This window comes from Aspergillus sclerotioniger (assembly GCF_003184525.1).
Source record: "Aspergillus sclerotioniger CBS 115572 chromosome Unknown BO94scaffold_34, whole genome shotgun sequence".
NCBI classification, from domain to species: domain Eukaryota; kingdom Fungi; phylum Ascomycota; class Eurotiomycetes; order Eurotiales; family Aspergillaceae; genus Aspergillus; species Aspergillus sclerotioniger.
Genome location: NW_020291024.1, coordinates 232,087 through 249,256, shown reverse-complemented (window position 1 = coordinate 249,256; position 17,170 = coordinate 232,087). Strand labels below are relative to the sequence as shown.

At 50.8% G+C, this 17,170-nt stretch overlaps 6 protein-coding genes and 1 non-coding gene across 7 annotated transcripts; 5 read left to right on the top strand and 2 right to left on the bottom strand.

The window, feature by feature from the left end:
- Nucleotides 1-1,204: 1,204 nt before the first annotated feature.
- Nucleotides 1,205-1,829, bottom strand: BO94DRAFT_550213 (uncharacterized protein; the record flags this gene model as incomplete). The annotated part of the gene is made up of 4 exons (XM_025613484.1): nt 1,205-1,394; nt 1,634-1,672; nt 1,716-1,739; nt 1,765-1,829. 4 exons carry the CDS (start codon nt 1,827-1,829, stop codon nt 1,205-1,207), a joined length of 318 nt encoding a protein of 105 aa, XP_025463167.1.
- Nucleotides 1,830-3,069: 1,240 nt separating this feature from the next.
- Nucleotides 3,070-6,676, top strand: BO94DRAFT_525785 (putative importin beta-5 subunit). Its single transcript, XM_025610324.1, has 3 exons — nt 3,070-4,090; nt 4,147-4,676; nt 4,736-6,676. Exons 1-3 carry the CDS (start codon nt 3,275-3,277, stop codon nt 6,501-6,503), a joined length of 3,114 nt encoding a protein of 1,037 aa, XP_025463166.1. The 5' UTR covers nt 3,070-3,274; the 3' UTR covers nt 6,504-6,676.
- A 1,690-nt stretch (nt 6,677-8,366) lies between these two features.
- Nucleotides 8,367-9,809, top strand: BO94DRAFT_253034 (class I SAM-dependent methyltransferase). The gene is made up of 3 exons (XM_025606445.1): nt 8,367-8,509; nt 8,661-9,368; nt 9,426-9,809. Exons 1-3 carry the CDS (start codon nt 8,471-8,473, stop codon nt 9,663-9,665), a joined length of 987 nt encoding a protein of 328 aa, XP_025463165.1. The 5' UTR covers nt 8,367-8,470; the 3' UTR covers nt 9,666-9,809.
- Nucleotides 9,808-11,218, bottom strand: BO94DRAFT_539334 (phytanoyl-CoA dioxygenase family protein). The gene has a single exon (XM_025612686.1). It carries the CDS (start codon nt 10,875-10,877, stop codon nt 9,936-9,938), a length of 942 nt encoding a protein of 313 aa, XP_025463164.1. The 5' UTR covers nt 10,878-11,218; the 3' UTR covers nt 9,808-9,935.
- Nucleotides 11,219-11,961: 743 nt separating this feature from the next.
- BO94DRAFT_525780 (Het-C domain-containing protein) lies at nt 11,962-15,110 on the top strand. The gene is made up of 4 exons (XM_025610323.1): nt 11,962-12,371; nt 12,423-12,570; nt 12,625-12,783; nt 12,848-15,110. The coding sequence occupies exons 1-4, from the start codon at nt 12,275-12,277 to the stop codon at nt 14,868-14,870; spliced, it is 2,427 nt and encodes an 808-aa protein (XP_025463163.1). The 5' UTR covers nt 11,962-12,274; the 3' UTR covers nt 14,871-15,110.
- Nucleotides 15,111-15,530: 420 nt separating this feature from the next.
- Nucleotides 15,531-16,475, top strand: BO94DRAFT_569186 (kinase-like protein; the record flags this gene model as incomplete). The annotated part of the gene is made up of 2 exons (XM_025614727.1): nt 15,531-16,337; nt 16,362-16,475. The coding sequence occupies 2 exons, from the start codon at nt 15,531-15,533 to the stop codon at nt 16,473-16,475; spliced, it is 921 nt and encodes a 306-aa protein (XP_025463162.1).
- Nucleotides 16,476-16,817: 342 nt separating this feature from the next.
- BO94DRAFT_t275 lies at nt 16,818-16,890 on the top strand. Its single transcript has one exon. It is a non-coding gene; the product is annotated as a tRNA-Lys (tRNA).
- Nucleotides 16,891-17,170: the final 280 nt, after the last annotated feature.

The following is a 17,170-nucleotide window of genomic DNA, read 5'->3' as shown; positions in this document are numbered from 1 at the left end:
AGGCTTGCGCTGGTTATGATTGGGAAGGGCCGAATCGACACCCAGGGAAGCCCACTCAGATCCCAGAACTAGTAGTAGAGAGGGAGATGCAAAGAGAGCGAGCAAAAGGCGCAGGCAAAGCACAGAAATAGGAAAAGAGAAAGAGAGAGAGAGAGAGAGAGAATCGCAGGCAGGCAGGCAGGCAGGCAGGCAGACAGGCAGTCCTTCGGAGGGGAAGGCTTGTCGGGCGACGAGTCGTCCAGGTAAAAGGCGCCCAAGTCACGATTCCCAGCCCGTCACGTGGTTGCGTCATGGGTGTGGATGCCCTGCAGCAATCATCATAGTAGTAGGAAGTAGGCAGCGCATGTTCCATCACCGAGGAATGCCTACGTTCCTTCCAAGGCTACCTACCATCGAATTATACTACTATCCCTAGTAGTATTCGGGTCTGCCTATTCCTCCCAGCTATTCCCTGTAGGGGTTGGTAAGCTGGCTGAATGAGCGAAAGGAGTCACACAAGGGAGTACTCCGTCGGCAGATTGGGGGCGAAACAGAGGATTAGATAGATAGAGGTATTTGGTTATGATGCATTACGACTACACTCCTAGACAACCTGAAAGCCCACCGGGCCGGTAGCTTAATGCAAAAGTCATGGAAACACTGTTGGCAGGGAAAATGGAATGAAAAAGAAAGAATCTCGCTGGGCAGGGGATGGCGGTATGTAAGCATCTAGCTTGTAACTGTATTGTCCTTGCCAGTACGGACAACATAGCCAAACCGATCAGTAGTGGGATGGATTTCTCCAGCTCACAGAGCCGATCAGCATGGAGTCAAACTTGAATCGACACGTAGGTGGCCGGGGTAGAGAATAGCAGCAGCAATAATAAGAATTAGGAATCTGAGCGATTAACTAAAAGGAACGAAAGTTAAATCAGCTAAGTAGTCTCTCCTAGGTATCTACTCCGTACTCCGTAGTCCAAGCTCTTCGCCCATCATCTGGTTTGTTCCGGGATTCAATTCGTCAATCAGCCTATATGCCGTTCATTTATTTTCTTGTCTGCACTTTGCTGCATGTATACCTAGTTAGGTAGTGTACGGAGTGCCTACTATAGAAGCAGACGGCGTCCCTCACTGTCGGGATCTTTCGATAAGTGAAAAATGCTTAGTGCGAGACGAAAGCTATCTTGAGCTTACCCCTCCCTGCGGCGGACTCCGGGGCTTACTACTAGTAGTAGTATGGATTGCCCTCAGGTTCGCAAGTCGCATTATTGCCCGATCCCTGAATGTTATTATTATTAGTATCTCGACACAATCGCTCTAGGACATGCGATCGCCTTCTAGGTTGTTCCTCGATGATCCATAAGTACAGTACCCGCGGCTGCTTGACTGTATGGTACTCGATCTTTCGAGGGTAACTGGGTAAGAGTACGTATGGTCAACCCAGAGGTAATAATATTGAGGTACAGCAAACGGAGTACAATTTCCAACACCGTACTTTTCTTCTTTGGGCGTTCCCGCCCCTCAGTTGGCCTTATATAATCAGAGTTGCCGGTTTATCCTTCGTCAACCCCACTATGATCGACTTACGACTCCCCCCTTCCATTCATTCTGTCATCCTTTTCAGAAATGCATTGAGTCCATCTACGCCACTTACCTATCTGCCCGGTGATCACTACCTAAACCTTTTACACAACTGTACTTCGTACATGCCACAATACATAGTACATAAAACATACATCAGGCGCTCGGGGACATGAAACCTGGGGAGAATACACACAGACATACAGCAGGTGCAAAAGTACAGTGCAGGACATCAGAAAGACTGCCCCAAGCTCAAGATGTTTCAACATCACTACGGAGTACTGTCTCTCCCCATCATTACATGATTACACAATGAGTGGCCCCGGAATGGATTCACAGTGATCCAAGGGATTTTCTTTTCTCCTTCTATGATTGGACTGAAGTCAGATCTTCTCCACAGAAACCTTCGACCTAAACAGATCAGCAACTGAGACAAAAATGCCACGTCCACTTAGTCTCGCTCCTTCACATATTGCTGCTCCTCTGAAGTGCTCGCTCGGGTTGTGTTCTCTACGATCTCTCCCCGAGCCTTCGCATTTGTTCCATGGAGAACGATGCCTCTGTTGGCGAGCAACCTGTAAGCCTGTAACAGCACGAATCTGGATATACCCACAGCATTGGCCACTAAGGTCCGATTCCCTGCTATTGATCTCTCATGACTTCAGTGAACCCAGCACCACCTACTCCTTTCCTTTCTAATTGGACAGCTACTAGGGTCTCCATTGTGATGACTGTATCTCACGGTGTTGAGATCGTTATTGGATGACTGCCGCTTTTGTATGTCTTGCGGATGGCCACTGAGTCGCCGACCTCGGAGGTTATTGTAGCCCTATTATTTGAGACTGGAATGCTTTCAGACTATCGAATGTGGCTGGTTGAGGATACCTAAATCGATGGTTGACTTGCCCGCGTAGGTGTATGCCTGAAAGTCAGAAACTGCGTTGTGTTACACCCGTGTCTCTTGGGTTCTTTATGATGGGACCCTTATTTTGGGTAGAGAAAGAGCGAAGTTGTATAAGGATAGTCAACCATTGCGTGTAGAATTTAGACTAGCAATCTTCCGGTGATCAGTAAAATGACGCGGAACCACAAACATGGAGGAGGATACTTCTGACACTCCCGAATGTCCTGTGGCCCTTTCATTCATCTGGCGACCAATGTGCTCGAGAAGCGAGACGAATTGCAGGATAGCTAGCCGCTGTAGGTAGCAGTCCCCAGGGCAAGAGAATAATAAGATAACCTAGGTCGGTTGTAATTGAAGTGATGCCATCGAGGCATTTGGAGCAGCACAGCACGCGAGAATTGGTCAAGGTTATTGGTTAAAATCAAGAAACGCAGTTAGGCAATAATAATAGGCCAGGTTATTAAACCTGTCTCGGTTGGCCGGAAAGGAAGCTACCGACATACTACTACTATCTAGTAGTACCTGTTGCTGAACGATGGGGCTGGGGAGGGGGGGAATTCGACCCCTCACCGCCTCCCTCTTCCCGCTCGTCTTCTGCCCCTCCACGACGCGACAATTCGCGATTGATATTGATTTGATCCTCTACGTGGGCCCTGGTGTCTCCAGAATCATTGCCTGACAAAGTCATTTTCGGAATTCCAGCAACTGGAACTTATTGAGATCCAGGTGCCCTATCCATTTAATACTCCTCGACGATTGTCTTCTTATCGATCATCTCCATATTCTCACCCTCGTGTCTCCCCTATCACCATGGAGCAAGAGCTCCTAACATTGCTTGCAGACACTCAGTCGCCGGTCGCCGATACGAGAAAGGCTGCTGAACTCCGACTTAAAAGTTTTTATCCCGACGAGAGTTTCCCTCTCACTCTTGCTGCTATAGCCTCGCACAACTCCGTTCCTACCAACCTCCGTCAGTCTGCCCTTTCCGTTCTTCGGGCTTTCATCGCCGATGCCTGGTCCCCGGTTCTTGATGAACACAAAGGCCAATTCCTTGTCAACGACGAAAACAAGGCCCAGCTTCGACGAGTTCTGTTGGACTTAGCCACCGTTGCCGATACTCCAGAGCGCAAGGTCAAGTCGGCTGCCAGTGTCATCGTCAGCAAAATCGCCAGCGCCGATTACCCCGAACAGTGGCCAGACCTTTTGCAATCATTGCTGCAGACCATAAATGATGTCAACTGTACCACCAGTGCTCTTCACGGTGCATTGAAGGTCCTCTTGGATCTTGTGGACACCGGATTTAGTGAGGATCAGTTCTTCGATGTCGCTCGGGATCTCGTCTCCACCCTCTTCAACGTGGCCACCAATCAGTCGAGAAAGCCGATGTTGAGGGCTCTGGCAGTCGCAGTATTCCGGGCTTGTTTTGATACGTTGGAAATGGTTCTCGAACAGCACAAGGTGGATGTTAAACAATTTATGGACGAAGTACATGGTAACTGGTCTCCGTTCTTCCTTTCGACTCTGAAGGCCCCTCTGCCACAAGCTCCCAGTGAACAAGAGTCTAAAGATGCCGAGATACCCTCCCAATGGAGAGGTGTTATTGGGTTGAAGTTGCAGGTGGTCAAGGTATATCTTCTTTCTCTATCCCTGCCGAGTTGATGCTAACCCTATCCACCCGTTAGATCTTGATGAAAATTCGCATGGTGTTTCCGGGACTTTTGACAGCCCAGAGCCCCCAATACTTCTCCACTATCTGGACTGAGCTTTCCAACATACAGTCTACTTATCACGAATTCTACATCGACGATGAGAGGCAAGGTCGTCTGGAGGATGTCGACGGACTCCCATACACGCTGGACTTCTTAGTTCTCGAGGAATTGGATTTTATCCAGATGCTCTTGAAGGCGCCACCGGTCAAGGCAGAGCTTCAGCAACAGCTTCAAAACGCCGGGCCGTCTGCGGCAACTGCTAGTTGGCTGCCCGAAATCATGAGGCTGGCGGGCTCATATGCTCAAATTACATCGGAGGAAGAAGGTTTGTGGGGCGTGGATGTGAATCTTTTCCTCTCGGAGGAGACTTCGGTTACTGCAAACTACACACCCCGTACATGCAGTGGAGATCTCGTGGTCAAGATCGGAGAATGGCTCAAGAACACTACGGTTGAAGGCCTACACGCGTACCTGAATGCTCTATTCTCTGATCCATCTTCTACGTAAGCCAGGACCCTTTGCGTGAAAATTCAGGCGAAGACTAACCGCTTGATTAATGCAGGTGGAGATCAAAAGAATCAGGCCTCTATATTCTCAACCAACTACTTCGGGACTTCAGCGAGGTTTCCCAGCAGATACCCTCTGAGCTGGTTACTGGATTCAGCAACATCATTCAGTATTCCATCCAACAAGAAGACGAGTATTTGCGAGCCCGAGGCTACCTTGTGGCCGGAATTCTATGCCAGGTCGCAGACACGTCTTTCCAGCAAACCGCTGTCTCCTACCTCGAAGCCACTCTCAAGACGATCTCTGAAGATGCTTCTGAAGTAGTCAAAGTCTCCTGCATTCGATCTCTTCAGGACCTTATGCCCTCACTTCCTCCAAGTGCTACCGTGCATCTTCAAGCTGCCGTTATTTCAGCCTTGTCGGAGTTCGTAGCCACGCAGGATTTTTCTGAACTGTCCGATAGTGATGACCTCAAGGTCACCATCGCAGAGACACTTCGCGATACAATCATGGTTAACCCCAATGTTGTTTTGTCGTCTGCCGCCATTGATGTGCTGTTTGCAGTCGCCAGTAACGGGGCTACCAATTTTCAGTTGACTATGATCGTCACGGAAGCATTCGAGGACATTGTAGAATCTATTGCCGGGGGTGGCCAAGAGAATTTTGTTCGTCTCTGCGAGAAGGTTCTTCCTTCTTTGACAGGGGCTATCGATGTCGGCAACCTGACCCAGGAAAATGCTCTGACAATTTTGGCTGCGGACCTTCTACGGGCTCTTGCAGAAGGGGCCTTGGAACCTTTGCCTGCCGGCTTCGTGGAGACTGTCATGCCCAAGTTGAGTCGTCTGCTGCTCGATTCAACCGAGGCAGACCTGATCCGTCCAGCTACGGAGGCAGTCCGCAATATGCTTTCTCATGATTTCAACCAATTCATTACTTGGAGAGACCCACAGAGCGGAAAGGAAGCAATTGAGATTACCTTGATTATCATTGACCGCTTACTGAGCCCCTCCATCGATGACAACGCGGCGACAGAAGTCGGGCAACTGGCCGCAGAGTTGGTAGAAAAGGCACGTTCCGAATTCCTTGGTCCCTATCTGCCACAGCTTCTTCAGGCTGTTGCCCGGCGACTTGCTACCGCGGAGCAGGCCCAGTTCATCCAGAGTTTGATTCTCGTCTTTGCGCGGCTGACGCTGATCAGTGCCGCCGAAGTTGTTGATTTCCTTGCACAGGTTGACATCCGCGGCCAGCCTGGGTTGCCCATTGTGCTGAGCAAGTGGCTCGAAAATTCGGTCAACTTCGCTGGGTACGACGAAATCAAACAAAACATCTTTGCGCTGGCAGCGCTGTACAGCCTGGGAGATCCTCGCTTGTTCCAAGTGCAGGTCAAGGGCGATCTCATCATCCAGGACACTGGCCGTATCAAGACCCGATCTCAGACCCGCAATAACCCTGATCGATACACGATGGTCACAGCCCCCTTGAAGATCATCAAGGTCCTGGTGGAGGAGCTGGCTGCTGCCTTCGGCAGCAAGGAACTTGACGCGGCCACCGCGGCTGCCCTGGAAGAGGAAGGCAGTGATGACGATGAATGGGAAGATATGCCGGGCAACACCCTTGACCTAAATCTGGGCATCACGAAGCAGGAGCTCATGGCATTTGGCGAGGGCGGATCAGAAAGTGTGTTCGGGGTGCGCAAGCGAGATGATGAAACGCAAGAGTTTTTGTTGGGTTTCTTCCGTAAGGCCGGCAGTACGCCCGAGTTCCAGCAGCTTTATGATGGCTTGACTCAGGCCGAGAAGGAAAAGCTACAGAGTCTGAACTGATTGGACTTGCTGGCCGGTCGTGCGGGCTGGTGCCAACAGATTACGGATAGCGCTTTCTAATTAGCTGTCGATGGAGATTACGGGTGAACATGTTGGATGCTTGCATAGATACTCCTAATGATTGTATGAACAGGTGGGATTAGTCGTCGCAATGAATACTGCTGGTGCAGTCCTGTCTAAGCAGAAAACGTAGAAGATGTCGGCAACGGACGGAGCCATGCACCTCTCCACCATTTTACCTGGTAGACACCTGCAGCTGAGGACAAACCAACAGCCGACTGTCCGGGACAACCCAACCCGACAGTCATGCATTTACTCTTTCGAGAGAGGGAAAATATCCCTAGTGCGCACTATCTAAGGGCCAAGGTAGTACAGAGTAGATACATCGATCATCGACGATGTGACGCCTCCACACCGGGGTTGCAATATTACGCCTTGACTTGAACACCTATCACATCGCCCAAACTATAGATAGGTGGTGCGTCGTTTGAAGGATGATCAACGTTGACGGTACCGGGTGGAGAGAGATTTGGGCGGAAGATCCCCTCTTTACTGTAGGCCGGTCGGTTACAACCGGAAATACCATACGGAATCTGGTGTCGAGGTCACGAACAAGGCTGGCAATCTTCTCTATGGATGCCTTCTCACCACATCTTACGGCCATTTTATTGGATACCATTCCACTGAATCCTTGCGCACGCTACGGAGTAGTTTGGTCACACTTGCCTGTCCTCACCTTCAAAACCACATGAATACCTAGCATTCTCATCTGCACGTGGGTCGAACAGCTGTCCTTCGGTTTCACTTGGACATGACAAGTTCTCCTCCTCGCACGCTGTGTACCTCTGGTGGAGAATCATTGCGACTAAGAACTAGCCGCTGGAGATTTGACCAGATGGGCCGGGGTGAGGCTTCCTACCTAATGATACCTAGGTACTAGGTAGGTAATAGGTAGTAGGTACTCCATACCGATAGTATACTACTATATCTACCTACCTGCATCCGACCAGTGGCTGATCAGCTCAGCTGGCGTGATTGGGATCCCGAAAGGCCGAAACGGGTCCAGCCGTCACGAGTGCGGGGCTGGGCTTGGACCAGCTGGAGGTGGAAGGGCATTTCTCAGCCATCTGTGTCTTACTATGTATATCATTATCTGTGTTCCATGGTGAGATTCGATTTCTAGGGATTATTCCCTACGCTACCGGCGACGGGGCTTCCCGGTAGAGATCTAGATACTGGGTACCACAGTACTCGCTTAGTTTTATGTACATGTTCAAGCTTACGTAAGTGTTGGATGAAGGAAGAAGGTGCAGAAGTCAGAAGTCAGAAATCAGAAGTCAGAAGTCAGAAGTCAGAAGGAACCCTGCTGAGGTTTGATGACCACCCGACTGCTACGTACATACTAGCGTGAACCCAGGGCGAGGGGAATCAATTCCAAATTCTTTAGGGCACACACTACCTCGGCCGCATGGACCAATGTGCAGTCCCTCCCCAGCGAGAATGGCGCCGCAGCTGCAGATGATGGCTGGGATGGTTGCCGGTCCGGAGAAGGTTCAGCCAATGAGAGGGAGCGGGCGACGTGGGCAGTTGAAGGGATGTGACAATACCAAGCTACCAAGCAATACCGGGCGTCTCCCCCGACCCAGCGCCCCGGCACCCGCACAGTCAGTCAGACACACCGCCGTACTAGTAGTGACCCGAGGGCCTGTCCCCCGGGACGGATCCCCTGTCCGACCGCAGTTACCCGTATCTTACTGACGACTTTAGTTTGTTAATGTTAGTAGGCGGAAACTAACTTCAAGGTAGTAAAGAGTAAGTTAACTTACTGACTGGTAGTTGACTAGTCAAGTAGCCATGCTATTCCCCTGCTCGCCCTCCCATCTTGTTCCACAGACTGCATTAAAACCTGGTGGTCCTCGGCGGCACTTTCCATCGCTTTTCTCTCTCTCTTCGCCATCGCCACAATCATGCCCCAGCCAGATGGGGGCGAGCATATTCAGGTAGACGTAAGCTCCTCTCTTTCTGACCTTTCACTCGTTCTTCATGTATGGCTGCATAGGTACAATGCTTATGGTCATCGCAAACTTGAACCTTCTTTTTTCTGTCTCCTACTCGATTTTCTGGGAGCATGATCTGAAAAACTGACCCCCCAACCAGACAAGTGACGAGGACTCCCTTCTAGACTCGGAATCTTTAATCGGATCCAACCTCACCACAATTTCCTCGGTACGAGATTATTGCTACGAAAATGGCCGTCGATATCACGCCTATCGTTATGGACAATATCCCATCCCGAACGACGAAGAAGAGCAGGATCGTCTCGCGTTAATGCATCATGCCTTCAAACTTCTTCTGGGAGGCGATTTGTTTCGTGCCCCAATACACCAACCCCGGCGCATTCTCGATGTCGGCACCGGCACAGGCATCTGGGCCTTAGAAATGGCCGAGGAATTCCCCAACGCGGAGATCATGGGCACCGACCTGAGTCCAATCCAACCCAACTGGGCACCACCAAACTGTACATTCACCGTCGACGATGCGGAGAGTGACTGGGCCTACACCAAGGAGGAATCATTTGACTATATCCATGCTCGAAGCATGGGTGGCAGCATCGCCGACTGGGAGCGGCTTCTACGTCAGGCTTACGATCATGTTAAACCCGGTGGCTGGGTAGAGATCCAAGAATCAGAGACCTGGATACGATCTGATGATGGCACCTGCAAAGATGCAGTAATGATACGGGCTTTGCAGCAGAAGTTAGATGAGGGGAGCATCAAATTTGGGAAGCGTATGAACATTGCTCCTGAAGTCCGGGGTTATATGCAGCGCGCCGGTTTTCAAAACGTTACAGATGACATATACAAGGTTAGTCTTTCCACTTGTAGGATATGGTGTTGAAGAGTGACTTATCATTCGAAACAGTGTCCTGTAGGCACGTGGCCGAAATCCCCGCGTTTGAAAGAGATCGGACGGGTGGGGAAGCTGACACTTTACGACTCTATCGAGCCATATGCGCTCGCCATTTTTACTCGTGTCCTGGGATATACGTATGAAGAGGCTCAGGAGTTTGTGCAGAAAGTACAGGCGGAGCTTGTCAGCTCGAACTACCATGTCTATGTTCTTTTCCATTACGTGTATGGACAGCGACCTTTGCATGGGTGACGACGATACGATAATACCCTGTGACGGCCATGGTACTTCCTTGTTTTCCCTTTTCTCTCTTTTGCATTTGGCGTCTGGCCATAGGCGGATGGATTATTTTCTCATTAAGATACCCTCAGTCCGGGCACATATATCGACTTCATACTAGACACGAGACTTGATACATTCATTTGCTCGATGATCATAAATAGACCGGCGTGCCTATATGTCGATATTAACAGCTATCACTTCTATTTACACTTCAATATTCAGGTTACGTTCCTGACCGAATTACCCCTGCAGAGAGTAACCAACCCCTTCTCCTGTCCCCATGGTCACCAAGTTTGCCCTCATCTTCTCGGGCCGCTCCCCGATGCCAAAAGCGGCATCTTCCCGATGCACCCAAGCACCAACGCCATGCTGCAAGACCGCAGTAGCTCGAACTTTCTTGTCTTCATTCGCAGCTAATGCAGGCGCATTCAATCCAAGGCTTCCATGCAGGGTAAGCCTAGTTTCCTCGCCTCCCTCCGACTTGGCCTTATACACCCCACGATGGAGGATATTGCTGTCATAGAACACAGCATCCCCGGGCTGCAACTCCACAATCAGCTGGTTCGGCAGCTCCGGCTCATACGGAGCAGCATTGCGCTCCACCTCCGTACGCACCCGTCGATGGGAGCCCGGAATGACGATCAGGGAAGAATCAGGGCAGAGAGCCAAGTTATACTGCGCATGCGACTGCTTCCCAAGCGGGCTCTTAGCCTCCAGCAATCTCAGCTCCTCTTCGGGGGTCACAGTCTCCTGGATATCATCCCGGTGCCAGCGTAGCTCAAAGTCCTTCGTCTCGGGCGCAACCAACAGATTGAATAACTCCATCACAAGCGGCTCATCCTGGCCCTTTGCCTTGCCCTTCAATCCCAAGAGCTCCTCCGCCACAGCCAGGACTTTCTCGGAGAAGTAAAACCGCGCAAACTCCGTTCGTCCTGGCATCTCGGGGTGCAGGAGATGCTGGACACCCCAGATACCGCCTTCCGAGGCCGGCGGAGGTGTCGTGGGCCAGGGTGGGAACTGCTTGGGGACAGTGCGGAAGTGAGGCCATTGTCCGGTGCGGGTGCGGGTGGTGGCATCGGTAGCTATGGTGCGGAAGTGGGCAACTTCGTCGGGGGTCAGGAGGGAAGGAATGCGGACGAAGCCGTCTCTTTGGAGAGCGTCGAGATAAGGAGTTGCCGTCATTGTTATTATCGGAGCTGGTTATGATCTGGGATTGTTGTTGGGTTTTGTAGATTGCAGTTGGGATGATGTGCAGGAGAGGTGAGATGTCGGAAGGAGCTCAGGCGGGGAAGGAGAAATTAGTTCTAGTATCGAACTACCGGACAAGGCTATAAATAAGTGTCCTCTGATCCCCCTATCTAGTCTCTACACAACAACGTGGTAGTATAGGGGATGCTACCTTGTCAGCCACATGTTACCTTCCCCAGGGGAGAATTTTGTTGTCTGATAAGCAGGGGAGAGAATTGGTCGATAGGTCCGTAGAAACTAGCGCCTGAGTAATCCACCAACGCGGATTGCTGAAGTTGATTGATTGATTGATTGATTGATTATTATTATTTACCCCGCGGCACTCTGATCGATAAATCGGGCGGGGCTGCGCTGCCCGTCCATTCCATGGTTACATCCAGCCACCATTGGGAGGCAGATAAGTCGAGATCAGACCACCTCCACAAATACGTACTGAAGCCCTGGTTCCAAAAGAGCTGTACTCCGTATTGTCATGTCCACGATCGAGCGTTTTGTCCCCGTTTAGAATTGTGTCCGGCTGGAGGTGAAAATTACACTGCCCAGACTGCCGAGCATTGGGTTGAACCAGTGGCCGAGCAGCGGCCCACTTTCCCAACATCCGAGAATGACGATCAACAGGAGCTGGGACCATATGACGAAATTGATACTTGGCAGTTCCGCCTACGGTGACCCAAACTCCGACCGGGGACGTTAAAAATGCTTAGATATGCAATCTTACGCGGCGGGATGACATACTATCGACCGTCTACAGTGGAGATGCGGCATGGTACCTTCTTCAAGGGTCGTTGATCGCGGGAAAGACGCACTGATACCCTCCGCCCGCTCATGTATACCTGCCTGATGGGGAAACATATCAACTGTCCCCCGCCAGCAAGAGCGTAACGAGTAATGCCAAGCAAAGCCACCGGCGGCGCCATGGCTCCCTCCGAAACCGCATTACACAAGCCCGCCCTCGTATTGTCGTACTCTGGTGGTATGTGAATTTTCGTCGTGTCACTGTCATGATGCTGGCTGCCGAGCTCTAAGCCACACCGTTGAACGAACAAGAGAGAGTAATCTTCCCGCTCCAGCTGGGTTGATGGCGGGGCATCAAGGGTCTCTCCGAGATCTGGCTGGGTTTCTGCCGTGTCTGGTCCCAGATCTATGACAAACACGATCATCAAATCCTTCGAGCTCAAATTTTCTTCTGCTGTCTAGCTCCTATCTTTTCTGACACCGGTTGCAGTGAATCTGCAGATAAGACCTTTCCCCTCCTGCATGCACCTCCTCTTCCTCTGCAGCTTGTCATTTCGCTAGCTCTTTTTCTACCATCTCTGCAGATCCCCACAGCCATGGCTGCGAGAATGAGGCTGGGCACGCATGTCCTGCTTGTTCTGGGACTGCTGCTCGTTGTCCTTCCAACCAAGACGTGGGCCTTTGGCGCTGGAAGTAAATCACACCGATCAACCTTGTCATCTATTATATGCTAACTTGGGTCAGACATCGCTTCTATTTCGGCCGTTGAGGGCAAAAACTGGCGCCATGGAGATATTGAGGATATGCTTAAGACCGTCGCATTCATCAAAGGCCATAAATGGACATCCACAATGATCAAGCGCGTGTATTTTGGCAACTGGTTGCGGGATTAGTGAGTATTTCTGTTTGCGCGATATCCTCTACGTTAGCTGATGGTTTGGTTTAGCTCACAGGCTATGGACGTCGGTACGCTAAAGAGTCTCCCTACTGAGACTATTCGAATTTTGGTCTGGATTTTGTCCTTCATGACTTTTGGCTATGCGACAGCGGAGTTTGAGGTCACTTCGGACAGGTTGGGGGTTTATCGTCCGGAGGAACATATCGAGTATGTTTGTCTTTTGTGTTAGGGGATCTATCCGGATGAGCTCTAATGTATTCGTCACCTGCAGTAACCCCAAAGACTACGCAGATAACCAGGACGCTCGCCAGTACGATGAACGACTTCGTGGTCCGATTCGCCAGGTCGAGCTTGACATCGATCCGGAGACGGGAATGAAGAACTACATTGCCAATGAGCAGGGAGGTTGGGCTACGAGTGCTGCGTACATCAAGTATAGCTTGGCTCGCAGTATCCACTACGGACGGACATACACGCACGGAAGCCGAAAAGGAAACGACGAGGACCTTTGTGAAGCTCTCCGATGCCTGGGCCAGGGCCTCCATACTCTGGAAGATTTCGCGGCGCACACGAACTACTGCGAGCTTGCACTTCGTGAGATGGGCTTCAGGAACGTCTTCCCGCATACCGGTGTGAACACTCAGATGAATGTTCGTGGCCATCAGGTGTTTCCGCTTGTGACTGGAACGTTTGGTATGGTTGACTTCTTCCATTCTGTGCTCGGAGAAGCCACCGACCATTTCACCCAGTCGGAAGTCAACGAGATGGATATTGCACTCGGGGATGCTGAGGCAAACTCGTCTAGTGGCTCTCTCGGAGCTTTCACTAGTCTTCTGGGTAATATTCCCGGGACCAAGGATCTCGTTGCAGAGGCAGAGGAGCTCAAGCGCTGCTCCGAGGCTCAGGAGTCTGCAAACCGTGCTGGCGGTTCTCGCTCTGGCTACACAACGCGCGGTACAGCCAGGGAGGTTGACGACTACAGCTCATCCCGCAGTCGAGGCTTTGAGGACGATTTCCCAACCTCATCCCGCAGTCGAGGCTTTGGGGATGATGTCCGAAGCTTCCGGGCAAATGAAAACGAAAGACCTGCAGGGAGCGCCCAGTCCGGGTCTGGCTTACAGGACCTGGATCCAAGCAAGACCATTGCGCAGATTTATCCTATCCTTGAATTCAGAGACAAGGTTGTCCGGAAACTTTCGTCGATCATTGAAAAGATCCCCGGTTTGGAGGCGATCGTTGAGAAGATCACCGAGACCCTAACCGTCTTCATCATGTCCCTGCTGGCTCCGTTCATTCGGCCCATCATCAACGCCGCTTCCAAGTCTTTGCAGTCGGGGTCTTCCGGTGTGATCGATGCCTCTGGACAGCATCAGTACGAACCATGGACTGACCCGGATTGCACGGATCCCACCCATTCACTGCTTTCCAAGGACCACTTCTCCAACATTCTCAACGAGCCAGCTGGACAGGTGGCGTCTGCTATTCTGAAGTACGTAGCACCTCGGGTTCTGCATGCTTGGGAAAACATCAACGTCTCCGAGGAGCAAGTTCTGGATGACTGCTTGAAGGTTTTCCACCATCCGGCTCTGCGCAATATGAGGAACGAAGCCCATCGAACAATGTTCGAGGCCGTCGAGTCCTGGGTGCACTCTAGGCCCGGTCGAGGCGCTGACCTCGACGATGTCCTCAGCGCGGAGGGAGTGAGACAGGGCAAGAACAGCTCTGGAGAGGGCGGTCATTCACATGCACACGGTGGTGGACATAGTCACGGATCTCATCAGCAGCGTCCACCCCAGTCGCAGCAGCCGCAGGGCTCCTCCCTTCCCTGGGACAAGCTCTCCAGCCTTCCCATCCCCGGAATTTCTAATTTGAACAAGCTGAACAGCGCTTTTGGCAATCTGATGGTGGGTGGGTCGTCTAGGGATGAGGCCTCAACGTCTGAGAACCCATCACAGTATGAGTCTTACCAGCAGACTCAATATACTCAGCAGCAGTCTTCCCATCAGGAGCATGGCTATCAGTATCAATACCAGAGTCATAGTCAGAGTCACACCCAGGAGCAATCATATCACCATCCACCTCCCCCTGACTTTGCAGACTCTGGTTATGATGCACACAATGGAAGTCATCGGAGGCACCATGGAGACCATCCCCATCAACATTACCCACCACCACCTGGCGGCAGCCCTCCTCGGCGTCCATCTGGAGGGTATGAAGAGCAGTCTTACAGTTCCTACTCGAGTCATGGACACGGAAGCGGATACGGACAGAACTATGGTGGAGGATATTATTGATTCATCGCTAGCGATGTCGGGCTTATGACTACAGGTTGATTCATGCTCTATGTCCTTTGTATTTTCTTCCTACAGAATTAGTGACAGCACGTCTGCCCTCCAAGTTCAAACTGCGTCGACTTTCAGTGAGAATGACCACTACCTAGTTCCTACAGTGTTTTAATGCTCTCTTCGACTCGGCGAGTGAAAGTTAATTTCTCAATAATATTGCCTCCACCTGAACCGCCCCACGGTCAAAGGCATTTGATAGCAAATGTTCCAGACTGGTCGGCTTCCTTTGACTTCCAATTTAACGTAGTTTTGACAATTAATCATAAAAATTCAATAGGTACTATCGGACCTAGCAGATCGATCGTACTTTGAGTATATGATTGAGCGGGGATTCCTTGCAGGCCGCGGGGGTATTCTCCGCCATGAACAATAATGCTGACGCTAGACCAGTATGATCGCTCCTTCTACATCTACGACTCACCATCCTTGAACTTTCCTGAAGATATCTATGGATGTCTGTTCTCACCAGATCACCGTCGATATCTTCATCAATCCGTCTTCACAACACATATCTACGGGTTACTTGTTGGCTTTCTCTGCGGCCATACCTATCCTTAATCCACACCGATCTTTCTTTATCAACAACACCATCATATTAAGTTGCACGATATGACAAACAACCCCTGTACCGCATGCAGCTGGAGTTCGGAGCGCCAACGGAACTGCAGCTACGAAAGCGACGTCAAACTGGTCCATGCAAGCCGTAACCGAGGAATCTGGGCCATTGGTTCCAGCCTGATCCTCAAGGATCGGGGTCCCATGCATCGCACTTATGAGGTCTTTAACGCCCATCTCGTGCGAGAAAGCACCACCATTCCTGTCCCCACGGTAATCGGATCCTGGAAGGAAAACCGCCGTACTTTCATCCTAATGAAACGCATACCCGGCGAGTCACTCCGCGAATTGTGGCCGAGACTCTCTTTGAAGGAGAAAGAAAGCATAGCAAAGCAGACGGCGGACTATATCTCCCAGCTTCGCGGCCTCCAGAACCAGAAAATACAAGGGGTAGGTGGGCGCCCAATCTACTCCAGCCTTCTATTCCCATACAAGAGAGCCGACAACCCCTTCCCTCCACACGGCCCATTCTCTTCTGATGATGAACTCTGGGCCGACATGGGTCTTGGTATAACGAATAATCATCCGAAAAGTATGAATGAGGATCTTAGAAGGGTGATGCCGCCTGGCAGGCCTTATACGTTCACGCACTGCAATCTCGCCATTGAAAATATCATGGTGGAAGACGGGAAGGTGACGGGCATTCTCGATTGGGAGTGTTCGGGCTATTACCCTGTTTGGTGGGAGTATGTCTGTACATCGGCTGCTACTAGCCAGGAGGATCAGGAGTGGAAGGCGCTGCTGAGGAAGCAGATGCGTGATTATACTCGTGCGCGGGATTGGTGGTCAACTTATTGTATGGTTTGCAACGATGTGAAACTGGAGACTGAAAAAGACGACGAATCCGAGAGATTGATTAGAGACGATACCCAGTCGGAACGCATGGCCGATTCAGATAGCGATGGATCAATCGAGGTAGAGAGGCGGTATAGCTTCTAGCTTTGGAATGGTAGCGTCGGAGGTTCGTTAGGAAGTAATATAATAATAATGACACCAAAAGTTGCCAGTTGATTATACAGCCACTAAGATCAATACTATTAAGCCTCACCTATGCCATCTTCTGAATAAGTGGTCAGGACACCTGACTCAAGTAAAGCCGAATAGAAGAACTAGACGTAACCTAGAAAGTATCCCGTCGAGAATACTATCACTTCCAGCTAAGAAGTAGCTAGGGGCAGTATAGATAGCACAGTCCTCTAGGTAATCTAAACAGCACCTTCAACCCCCAAATCTAAGCTTAAGCTTATGTAATACTTTATCTGAGTCTTTTCCATCCAATCAGCCGGGCTAGCTCAATCGGCAGAGCGTGAGACTCTTAATCTCAAGGTTGCGGGTTCAACCCCCGCGTTCGGCTTTATTCTTTTTTCTTTTTTCGGGGGCGGGGTGCGGTTGGGTTTTGTTTGGGGTGGGGATTCAATTGGAAAGATGTTGTTTTTGTTGTTTTTGTTGATGGTGGGGGTTGTGATGAGTGTTCTGATTATAAGGCAATGGATGGGTGAAGAAAGGGGACTGGTTCCTAGGCAGAGAGTTGTGAGTTTGTTTGTGTTGGGGGGGGGGGTCTTTGTATGTGGATGTTTATTTTTGATCTAAGTGGTATGATTTTCTTGGGGGGTATGAGGGTTGGGGTAATATAT